A 12,845-nucleotide genomic window follows, 5' to 3' on the forward strand; every position below is an offset into this window, starting at 1 on the left:
GCTTCCTTCGACAACGGGGTGGTGGTGCCGTCGTCGGCGCTCGTCAGCAATCGTCAGTACTCGTCGGTGACGTGGTTTCGCCTACAGGACCGTCATTGCAGAACTCTGTTCTCTTTCTGCAAGTCGGCTTCCCTTGGTGACAGCGATGATCGGCGGCAATAACAGGCAGGGGGTAAGGTCGTCAGCGGTCGTCTTCAGTCTTCGATGGTCGTTGTCGGTCGGCGACGACGTTCTTTTGGCTACGCCATCGCCGGAATACAAAGTTGCAGAAAAAATAGAGTTCTGCAACCCCACGATGATTTTTTTTCCGGCTTCCTCCTTCGGCAACTGCGGGAGCACTTAGCTCCGACTTTCGGCGAAGAAAAAGAGAGGATAATTCTCCTGCTCTGATACCATGTGAAACAGAGAAACTGAAAACAATAACAGAGATTTAAAGAATGATTTTTCGATGATGTATTCTTCTTCGAGATGGAGGCAATTTATAATACATTACATGCTGATATTAGGATCAATTTAGATCCAAAAATCAAAGGAATAAAATTACAGGATCAAGGAAACAATCCGTTTCCTACAATCACGTTAATCAATTTACAACCAACTCATTACAGGCTTGCAATCCTGGGGCACTGATACTCCCCCTTGCCAGCCCTTCCTCTTATGTTGAATATGTTGTTTTGCTTCCATTGTCCGAGCTAAATTCATCGGTCGCCCCTAATCAGTAGACGCATGGAGTTCCACCTCCAGTTCCAAGGAATTAGTAAGCCCTGTTGTAAACAAATTTACATGCTGGTCTCGTCGAACTAGGTGGCGTGATCACACTAATTTTTCCTGAAATTGAGTCTGTTATGCTACCACTGATTCGGTTTGTCGTAACAAGACCTAGTCCCCCAAAGGGTTGTTGTAAGCTGGCAGTCCGAACCATATCGTGCATAACTTTTTAAACTCTTCCCAATCAATGACCAAGCGATCCAATTCCACTTAATGGAACCAGAGTTGAGCTTCATCCAGCAAGTGGAAGACAGCTAAACTCACCCTGTCCATGTCAGATGTTCCTTGGTGGGCAAAAAATTTCGCATCTGTGCAGCCAAATTAAGGGGTCGACTGATCCGGTGTAGGTGATAAAATATATTTTTGTGTACTTGGGTACTGACCCTCTACCATGTGCCAGATGGCCATTGCGCCCAAAATATTGCTCTCCCCCTCTGCTATAAGAGTGTTCTTCCATTCTTCGTGTAGTGTCAAGGGTCGGTTTAATCCCGCCACAATCTCAGAAACTCTACTATTGATTTGTTCCATCATCTTTGCCATTCGAGTTTAATTTTCTGTCTGCAGTTCTCTTGCAAGGTTTCTTAGTTCTTTATTGTGGGACGGATCCCCCATGTTACCCTGATCTGATACCAAAATGTTAGGGTCCCGAGTCATGGATCGAGTAACTCAGCGAGGGACGGATGGATCCAGATGGAGTAGACCCACAGATCTGGACTGGTGTGGCCCACAGATCTGGACTGGATCTGGACAGCAACATTGCCAGAGAGAGACGGCCCACAGATCTGGGCTGAGCTGGATCTGGACAGCATAGTGTCTGAGAGAGAGGCCCCACAGATCTGGACTGGTCTGGCTCACAGATCTGGACAGGATCTGGACAGCAACAGTGTCTGAGAGAGGGCCCACAGATCTGGGGAGGTAGGGACAGCCGCTTGCTGCCGTTGCAGAATGAAACAATAAACTATCACCGTAGCTCGTCGATATGGACGGGGCAGATCTCTGGAGGTTGGCCTGATCGGATGGCTACCTCCCTGCCATCACCGGGAAAAGGGGACTGCACCGTGGTCGTGCTCGGTGGCCGGACAGCAAAGGGCCGCCGGTGGCTCAACGTCTGAACAGAGCCCTGCTGTTCTGGCGGAAATCCGACAGCACTCCTCTGTTGTCGTCGTGCTTGGGGACCTTCTCAACACACAACTACACTTCTGCCCTGTTGTAGGAAGCAACCTACCGGCTTTTCTCCGATCACCTCAGCAGCAGCTCCCCGAGTGTCGCTTCGTCTTCCCGAGCCTGGTTTCTGCCGTGAAACACCACGAACAACAGCAGCTAAAACCAGAGAAGCTTCGGCTGCTGTTCAGTGCTTAGATCTGTGGGAAACCTTATGATTTAAGACAATGAGATAGGATTATGAAGGGATAACTAGAGCTCAAGGGGAACTCCCGATCCTGAGCTCTAGAAGGAGACCTCAGATCCTGTTTGGAGATAAAATGAGTCTTGACGATTCATTTCCATTTTGCCTCACAGATAGTTCACGCCAACATGAGTTTAGGGTGAAAATTATAAAAATGCGCCTGAGGTATATTTAAACCGAAATAGCATAAAAACTTAAATATAATTAAAATATGCAGTACCCATTGACTCACCCACGGTGCCATTGAGTTACCCAGCTCGTTATCGAGTTCATAACAGAAGGCTTTTAGGAAAGGGGGGGAGAGGGACAAAGGAAGAGGGACAAAGTAAAGAAGGAGAGAAAGGGAGAGGGAAGAGTGAGGACAAATTTTTGGGGAGAGAGAGGAGAGCAAGAGATTTGGGAATAGGCTTGATTGATTTTTCTTTCAACCAAGACCCCTATTTATACTCTTTTCATTACATTTTTAGGAGAAACTTATCAATAAATTAGGCTCCCTAATTAAATCAATCAAGGAAATATTACAAAATCAAATAAGAGAATCTTGGAAATTTCTATATAAATTACAATTTTTTCTCGAGAGATTCTTCAAGAGAGGCTGCTATCAGATGATAATTAAGAAGATCCTCATTGAGTCTTTAGAATGTTGGTGTCATCAAGTTTGAAGATGCCATTGAAAGCTTGGTCATGTTAAAGGAGGCATTGGTGAAGGTGAGGAACTTGCTCAAGTTTGGATGCGAGGGAAGAAAAAATTTCCTTGATTCTTGTGGTTCAATGCAAAAAGAAGATGATCTTGAACACATGTTGTTTATACCCTTATTATCGTTGTCATCTCATCCTTTCAAGTAGACACCTATGATAACTTGAAAGGAGATGTGTGAATAAATTTTCTTTACTTACATTTTTTTATTGCTTTAAATTCGTTCCATATATAAACTCTAAAAATTTCTTTTTGTTGTGATCTATTTGCCTTTTTTCACTTTTTTTGTTTACGTGATGAAGGATTAGTGAAAACTCAAGTTTTGATTTCAGAAAATAGTATACATCCAAAATTGAGATGCACAATGCACAATGTACAATGCAAAAATGTAGAGAGAGATAATTCAAAATAGTGTCTATAATTTTTAGGGATTGCAAACTTTTTTTAGTTTTTATATATCAGGTTATGCAATCGTCGGGAAAAGGGGGAAGCGGGGAATCTTTAACTGAGTGTTGGCTCCGAATCCATAAGTCATTCCTTAAAAAAATATAGCCCCTTACGCATGATAAATCACTTGACAATCATCAATGATCGTTAGGTCAGCATTTTTGTAAATGGGAAAAATAATGGCTTGTTTGACTCGGGTAAATATCCCACAGCACGTTCACTTGAGAATTTAATGTTATTCTCTTTACGAGGTTCGGATCCATAGGTCATTTGAATCTTTAACAAGTTTCAAGCATGCATATCCATTTTTTAAAATATGTGTGAAAAAATCTCTTTATTATAAAATTCCAAGCTTTTACGGTTGAACTAGTGGAATTTCCAAAACATGGATAACAAAACTTTTGGGTTCATTTGTGGTGTGTGAATAAATTTTCTTTACTTACATTTGTTTATTTCTTTAAATTCTTTCCCTACATCAACTCTAAAATTTTCATTTTGTTGTGATCTATTTGGTTTTTATCTCTTTTTTGTTTACAAGATGAAGGGAAAGTGAAAACACAAATTTATATTTAAAAAAAAAAGTATACATCTAAAATGGAAATGCACATTGCACAAATGTAGAGAGAGATAATCCCAAAAAGTGTTTGTAATTTTTAAGGATAGTAAACTCATTTTAGTTTTTATATATCAGGTTCTGCAATCGTTTGGAAAAGGGGGTGGCGGGATATTTTTAACTAAGTGTAGACTCCCATTCCATAAGTCATTCCTTAAAAAAATATAGCCCATTATGCATGATAAATCACTTTACAATCACCTATGATCATTGAGTCAGCTTTTTATAAATGGGCAAAATAATGGTTTGTTTGACTTAGGTAAATATCCCACTGCGCGTTCACTTGAGAAGTTAATGTTATTCTATTTAAAAGATTTGGATCCATATGTCATTTGCATCTTGAATATGTTTCAAGGATGCATATCCATTTTTTAAAACATGTGTAGAAAAATCTTTTTCTTATAAAATTCAGAGGTATTAAGGTTGAACTAGTGGAATTTCCCAAACTTGGACAACAAAACTTTTGTGTTCATTTGAAGTGTGTGAATAAATTTTATTTACTTACATTTTTTTTATTGCTTTAAATTCTTTCCATACATAAACTCTAAAATTTTTATTTTGTTGTGAACTATTTGCCTTTTATCTCTTTTTTTGTTTACGAGATGAAGGGAAAGTGAAAACTCAAGTTTTGATTTAAGAAAAAAGTGTACCTCTAAAATATAAATGCACAATGCACAATGCACAAATGTAGAGAGAGATAATTCCAAAAAAATGTCTGTAATTTTTTGAGATTGTAAACTCTTTTTTGTTTTTATATATCGGTTTTTGTAATCGACGGCAAAAGGGGGAGGAGGCGAGGGATTTTTAATTGAGTGTTGACGCCCAATCCATAAGTCATTCCTTGCAAAAATATAGCCCGTTGCACATGATAAATCACTTTACAATCATCTATGATCGTTAGGTCAGCTTTTTTTAAATGGGCAAAATAATGGCTTGTTTGACTCTTGTAAATATCCCACCACACGTTTATTTGAGAATTTAATGTTATTCTCTTTAAAAGGTTTGGATCATTTGGTCATTTGCATCTTTAATATGTTTCAAGCATGCATATCCATTTTTTAAAACATGTGTAGAAAAATCTCTTTCTTATAAAATTTCGAGCTATTAGGGTTGAAATAGTGGAATTTCCCAAACTTAGATAACAAAACTTTTGTGTTCATTTGTGGATGTGAATAAATTTTCTTTATTTAAATTTGTTGATTGCTTTAAAATCTTTCCTTCCATAAACTCTAAAATTTTCATTTTGTTGTGATCTATGTGCCTTCTATCTCTTTTTTTTGTTTACGAGATGAAGGGGAAGTGAAAACTCATATTTTGATTTAAGAAAAAAGTATACATCTAAAATGGAAATACACAATGCAAAAATGTAGAGAGAGATAATTCCAAAAAGTGTCTGTAATTTTTAGGGATTGTAAACTCTTTTTAGTTTTTATATATCATGTTCTACAATTGTCGGAAAAAAGGGGTGGCGGGGTATTTTTAATTGAGTGTAGACTCCCAATCCATATGTCATTCCTTACAAAAATATAGCCCGTTACACATGATAAATCACTTTAATTCTATGATCGTCAGGTCGGCTTTTTGTAAATGGGCAAAATGATGGTTTGTTTCACTCAGGTAAATATCCCATTCCACGTTCACTTGAGAATTTAATATTATTCTCTTTAAAAAGTTCGGATCCATAGGTCATTTGCATCTTTAACATGTTTCAAGTATGCATATCCATTTTTTAAAACATGTGTAGAAAAATCTCTTTCTTATAAAATTTTGAGCTATTAGGGTTGAACTAATGGTATTTCCCAAACTTGGATAACAAAAATTTTGTGTTCATTTGTGGTGCGTGAATAAATTTTCTTTGCTTACAATTGTTTATTGCTTTAAATTCTTTTCAAACAAAATTCAAAAATTTTCATTTTGTTGTGATCTATTTTCCATTTCTCTTTTTTTTTTTGTTAACGAGATGAAGGGAAAGTGAAAACTCAAGTTTTGATTTAAGAAAAAAATATACATCTAAAATGGAAATGCACAATGCAAAAATGTAGAGAGTGATTATTCCAAAAATTTTTTATAATTTATAGGGATTGTAAACTATTTTTTTTATATATCAGGTTCTGCAATTGTCAAGAAAATGGGGAGTCGAGGGATTTTTAACTGAGTGTTGACTCCCAATCCATAAGTCATTCCTTAAAAAAATAGCCCGTTACTCATGATAAATCACTTTACAATAATCTATGATCGTAAGGTCAACTTTTTGTAATTGGCAAAATAATTGCTTGTTTGACTCGGGTAAATATCCCACTACACGTTCACTTGGGAATTTAATGTTATTCTCTTTAAAAGGTTTGGATCCATAGGTCATTAGCATCTTTAACATGTTTCAAGCATGCATATCCATGTTTTAAAACTTGTGTTGAAAAATCTCTTTCTTATAAAATTTCGAGCTATTAGGGTTGAACAAGTTGAATTTCCCAAACTCGGATAACAAAAATTTTGTGTTCATTTGTGGTGTGTGAATAAATTATCTCTACTTACATTTTTTTATTGCTTTAAATTATTTCCATACATAAACTCTAAAATTTTCATTTTGTTGTGATCTATTTGCCTTTAGTCTCTTTTTTGTTTTCGAGATGAAGGGAAAGTGAAAACTCTAGTTTTTATTTAAGAAAAAAGTATAGATCTAAGATGGAAATGCAAAATGTACAAATGTAGAGAGAGATAATTCCCAAAAGTGTCTGGTCAGACTACTGGAAGGAACACAACTCCAAAGCAAAGAGGAGGGGACCATTCATATAACAGAGGGGGAGAAGAGTCTACGAGGCACACTAGTTTCTCTAGCCAGCAAGGACCCTTCCTCCTAGGGGGACCCTCCAACCAGGGGGGAGGCATTGTACCTGGCCAACAAGGACCCTTCTTCCCGGGGGGACCCTTCCACCAGGGTGGAGGCACAATACCTAGGTACACTAAACTCGAATTTCCCACTTATAATGGGTCAGAAGACCCTTTGGTATGGCTATATCGTTGCAAAATGTTTTTTTCCCATCAACGAGTACTAGTGTATGATAAAGTGGGGATGGTTGTTTTCCACTTACTGGGAGAAGCACAACTCTGGTATCAGCAAGTTGAGGCGGATAGACCAGTTGTGGAGTAGGAAAAATTTATGAATTTATGCTCTCTTCATTTTGGTCCTCCGGTGTACAGCAATCCCTTGGGTGATTTGGTTATGTTACGACAAACTGGTTCCGTGGAGCAATACCAGAAACTGTTCCAGGAAAATTTAGCATGAGCAAACAGTATGGTACGAGTGGACCAGCAAGTGCATTATTTACAACAGGCCTGATGGAGGCTTTAAAGCTTGAGGTAGAGCTCTAAGCACCGATTACATTATCACATGCGATGAATGTAGCCTGTGCTTTAGAACTGTGATAGAAGGCCCTGCACAGATGACCCACATGGTCAGGGGAGAGGAGCATTTCCACCACCTGGCATAGCAGACGCATTTATCCTCAGGGGGTTCAGACCACAACACCTCCTCCTAGACACACTTTGAGCACCGCTTTACTAGGGGATACGAAATCGAGCAGTCATCCACCTCAGTACATAAAAAAATTGACAAGTGCTGCGATGATGGAGAGGCGGTCCAAAAATTTGTGTTACAACTATGATGAACCATATTGGGTTGGTCATCAGTGCAAAATATTGTTTTTAATTGATATGGTTGAAGATGATGATATCGAGGTGACAGAGGATATGATAGAGGAAGCACCACCGAAAATTTCCTTGCATGCAATTATTAGGCAAAAGTCGCCCAAAACCATGCAAGTCAGAGCTCAGATCTTCAATCGGGATCTCATGGGCCTAGTGAACTCGGGGAGTACCCAAAATTTTCTTAGTTTGACTACGGCCCAACACCTGCAGTTACATATTCTTCCCCATCCAACAGCCACAGTCTCAGTGGCCAATGGGGAGAAGGTTCCTAGCTACAGAATCAGCAAGGCGGTAAATTTTACTATTGGCACTACTTTGTTTCATGCTGAGTTTTTTGTTATTCCTCTGGCTGGTTTTCATATGGTGTTGAGAATCAAATGGTTACAAATATTGGGACCCATTTTGTGGGAATTTTCTGCATTGACAATGAGTTTTGTCCTACGTGGTAGCCAATTGCTCCTACAAGGAAGTCAAACAGAAACACAACAACACATTCATTCTATAACTGCCCCAGATAATTCAACAGGCAGGATTGATGGTCTTATTGATGAGTTCTCCGACCTTTTCTGTGAGCCTACAGGGGTCCCCCCGCTCAGACAGTGTGATCACCGTATATGTTTGAAACCAGGGTCAGATATGGTAGTTGTTCATCCATATCTGTACCCTCACCTCCAGAAAGATGAGATTGAAAGATAGCCTCAGGCGATGCTACAATAGGGCCTTATTCACAGCAGTAGGTCCCCCTTCTCTTCACCAGTTCTGCTCGTGAAGAAACTTGATGGGACTTGGCGCTTTTGTGTTGTTTATCGTGAGTTGAACTCGTTGACTGTGAAAGACAATTTTCCCATTCTAGTGGTGGAGGAGCTCCTCGATGAGCTACATGTATCATGGGTCTTCACAAAATTAGACTTACTATCTGGGTATCATTAGATTCGCATGCATCCAGCAGATATTGAAAAGACGACATTCCGAACACATCACGACCACTTTGAATTTGTGGTCATGCCTTTTGGGCTATCAAATTCTCCTTCTACTTTCCAGGCGCTGATGAATGAGGTATTTAGCTCTTACCTTTAGAAATTCATACTTGTTTTGTTATGATATACTCATATATAGAAAATCTTGAGATGACCACTTAGCACATTTGAGAATTGTATTTGATTTATTGCGAGCACACTAATTATATTTGAAGAAGTCCAAATGCTCCTTTGGGGCATCTCATGTTGCTTACCTGGGCCACATTATTTCCCATGAGGGGGTCACTGTTGATCCCAAGAAGATTCAAGCCATTAGTGAGTAGCCACAACCTCAGTCTTGCTCAACAGTATGCGAATTCTTTGGTTTGGCAGGCTATTACTGGAAATTTATTTGGAGTTTTGGTCCGTTGGCAGCACCTTTGACTAACCTTCTTAAAAATAATTCCTTTCAGTGGAACGAGGAGGCTTCCATGGCATTTGACGCACTCAAGAATGCTCTTGCATCTACACCGGTGCTACAACTTCCAAAATTTGATGACTTGTTTGTGATAGAATGTGATGCTTCTGGTGGGGACACTGGGGCCATGTTGCATCAAAACTCCTACCCCAATGCTTATTTCAGTCGATAGTTGGCCTCTCGTTATCAGAAATTGGCTGCATATAAACGCGAGCTGATCGGGTTGGCCAAGGAGGTCCAACACTAGTGGTCTTATTTATGGGGACGTACTTTTCTCATCTGCGAATCATTATAGTCTCAAGTTCTTACTTGAGCAGTGTCTCACGACATCACCACAACAGCATTGGTTTAGTAAGTTGATGGGCTTTGATTTCTTAGTGGAGTATCATGCCGACGATTAAACAAGGTGGTGGATGCCTTGTCTAGATGTTTTAAACATCAGCAGCTCGTCTATGCCATCAGCTAGCCGCGTTTTCTCATTCTAGACATGGTCTATGATGCGCATGCCACACTTCCAACACTACAGGAGCTGCGCCACAAAATTTCCAATGGGGAGATGGATTCTAAGTGGTCCATTCAAGATTCACTAATTTGCTATAAGCAGCAGATTTACCTTCTAACCACGTCCAAGTTGATTCCAGCCATTCTCTCAGCTTATCATGATTCTACCCATGAGGGGTTACAGAAGACGTTGTGGCGTATTCGGGCGGATTTCTATTGGCCAGCTATGAAGTCTTCCATTACTACATATGTCTCCGATTGTCAGGTATGTCAAAGGAACAAATCAGATCATTTGAGTCCTGTAGGTCTTCTCCAGCCTCTCGCTCTCCCTACTCAGGTATGGGCAGATATTTCAATGGACTTCGTGGAGGGTCTGCCCCTCTCAGCCGGGAAGTCTGTTATATTTGTGGTGGTTGATCGCTTCTCTAGGTATGGTCATTTTATCCCGATGGCTCACCCCTACACGGCAGCTCACATGGCTCACACCTTCTTGGAGCATATTGTACGCTTACATGGCTTCCTGAATCTATTGTGAGTGACTGGGAAGCGGTTTTCACGAGTACTTTCTGGAGGGAACTATTTCGACTGAGTGGAACGCAACTGAAATTTTCCTCCGCATATCACCCTCAGACAACTCTTTTATGCGGATCATTATTATCAGTAGCTCTTTTAGTCATTACACTTAGATAAAAACATAGATATTCTTGATAAAAGTAAAAATTTACTAATTGGATAATTTTATTTTGATGGGATACAATTCTTAAATGAAAAAGGAAGTGTTTTACAAAGCACCTACTTTATTTTATTTAGAAATTATCACAAGTATCAATTTACTCGACGGTTGGATCATTGGAGTTATCGTGTTATTAGTCTAGGATTTACTTTTTTAACCATAAGTATTCTTTCGGGAGTAGTATAGGCTAATGAGGCATGGGGATCTTATTGGAATTGGGACCCTAAGGAAACTTGGGCATTTATTACTTGGACCATATTCGCAATTTATTTACATACTAGAACGGCTCAAAGTTTGCAAGGTGTGAATTCCGCAATTGTGGCCAAACCGTGGTGGTTAATCGACCATCGAGATGTATCTCCGGTGTTTAGTGGGAGATCAACCGAAATAGTGGGTTCAATGGCTACCCTGGGCAGAATACTGTTATAACACTTCATTCCACTTGGCCTTGCAGTCCTTTCATTTTCGGGTTCTTTATGGGAGGGACCCCCCGAGGCTTCTCTCTTATACCAGAGGCACCACCCGTGTGGATGCCATTGATGAGGCACTCATAGATCGAGATCAGGTGTTGAAGACGTTTACAGACCGGCTACAAAAGGCTCAAGACCAGATGACTACAACTTACAACAAGGGCCACTGGGATGTCTCATATGTGTTTCGAGACTATGTGTGGCTACGGCTCTAGCAGTACCGATAGCACTCTCTCGTCGGGCCAGCGCGCCATAAGCTATCCCCCAAGTACTTTGGGCCCTTTGCCATTATTCGACGCGTCGGGCAGGTGGCGTATCAATTAAAATTTTCAGGCACAGTGAAGCTGCATGATGTGTTTCATGTCTCACTATTGAAACCTCACAAGGGGCCAGCCCCTTCTTCTCCACCGTTCCTTCCTCCAGTGGACAATGGCCACGTCATTCTGACACCCTACGCGGTGTTACGGGAGCATGTGATGAATGACCAGTGGGACATCCTCATGCAGTGGACTGCTACAGACCCCGAGGCAGCGACATGGGAGCTGTTAGAGACCTTCAAACAGGTCTATCCAGCTTACAAGCTTGAGGACAAGCTCTTTCTCCAAGGGGAGGCAGATGTTATAGACTCAATAGCACATCGAGTCACTCAGAGGAGGAGACAATGACTCACCAAGTCACCTAATTTTAATTTTATTACTTATGTTGCTTTTAATTTCGAATTTGATTGATTATGTAATTAGACTTGAAGTTAGGGGTATAGTTGGGATTTATAAACCTAACCCTAACCTATCTTGGCGTGAATGACCCTATTTAAAGGGTAGGGAATGAGAAATAAGGTAAGTTCGGATTTAGAGTAAAATAGAGTAATTAGGTTCTTGCTAGGTTCCCTATCCTAGGGTTCTTGGCATGAACTATCCTTGGTGGTTTGCTGCATCAATTGGGGAGTCTTTGAGGAGATGTTGGAAGGAAAAGGAAGAGGAATCAGCCTTCTCTTCCAAGCTTCAATAGTTATCCATCTCTTCCATGAACCAGCAGTGAGGGAAGGAAGTTTTGCGCGAGCCTTAGCATCAAGAAAGGGGTTTTCGAGTTGCTGATTGAAGGAGGTCTTCAAGAGATATTTTTATCTATCTTTTCCGAGTTTAGAAAAGCTATAGACTGTCTTCTTTACATACATCATTGGTAGTTCCATGAATTCAGAAACCCTACTCATTGACGTGAGGTATAAAGTAGGGTTTATAATTGGATCCTTAAACAGTCTCTTGATTGAATGGGTGCATCTATAATTGAGAAAAGGAAACTCCTTTTCAATTATAACGTGTGAGAGAAGTAAAAGATAGTTTCTTTTCACAAAAATGTGTTAAGAAATCCTCTAACAGTGCTGGATCCTTATTTGACTCGCCGAGTTACTAGATCCATGGTTAGGGACCATAACAGATAAATCAATTTACAATCATCTATGAACGTTAGGTCAACTTTTTGTAAATGGGCAAAATAATGGCTTGTTTGACTCGGGTAAATATCCCACCGCACGTTCACTTGAGAATTTAATGTTGTTCTCATTAAAAGGTCTGGATCCATAGGTTATTTGCTTCTTTAACATGTTTCAAGCATGCATATCCATTTTTTAAAACATGTGTAGAAAAATCTCATTCTTATAAACTTCCGAGAAAATAGGGTTGAGCTAGTGGAATTTCCCAAACTTGGATAACAAAACTTTTGTGACAATTTGTGGTGTGTGAATAAATTTTCTTTACTTACATTTGTTTATTTCTTTAAATTCTTCCCATAAATAAATTCTAAAATTTTCATTTTGTTGTGATCTAATTGCCTTTTATCTCTTTTTTTTTGTTTACGAGATGAAGAGAAAGTGAAAAATCAGGTTTTGATTTAAGAAAAGAGTATATATCTCAAATGGAAATGCACAATGCACAAATGTAGAGAGAGATAATTCCAAAAGTGTCTGTAATTTTTTGGGATTGTAAACTCTTTTTAGTTTTTATATATCAAGTTCAACAATCGTCAAGAAAAGGGTGCGTGGGAATATTTAACTGAGTGTTGAATCCCAATCCATA

The 12,845-nt window shown here is 39.5% G+C and overlaps 1 protein-coding gene across 1 annotated transcript; it reads left to right on the forward strand.

Annotated features, from left to right (window-relative positions):
• Positions 1–9,556: 9,556 nt before the first annotated feature.
• LOC137963166 (uncharacterized) lies at positions 9,557–11,991 on the forward strand. The gene is made up of 6 exons (XM_068810338.1): positions 9,557–9,999; positions 10,041–10,230; positions 10,490–10,666; positions 10,758–10,970; positions 11,082–11,336; positions 11,971–11,991. The coding sequence occupies exons 1-6, from the start codon at positions 9,557–9,559 to the stop codon at positions 11,989–11,991; spliced, it is 1,299 nt and encodes a 432-aa protein (XP_068666439.1).
• The last annotated feature ends 854 nt before the right edge of the window (positions 11,992–12,845 follow it).

This window comes from Aristolochia californica, unplaced genomic scaffold, assembly GCF_029961685.1.
Source record: "Aristolochia californica isolate CCGP_79_NKW_82.1479 unplaced genomic scaffold, dmAriCali1.0.hap1 SCAF_4, whole genome shotgun sequence".
Taxonomy (NCBI): Eukaryota; Viridiplantae; Streptophyta; class Magnoliopsida; order Piperales; family Aristolochiaceae; genus Aristolochia; species Aristolochia californica.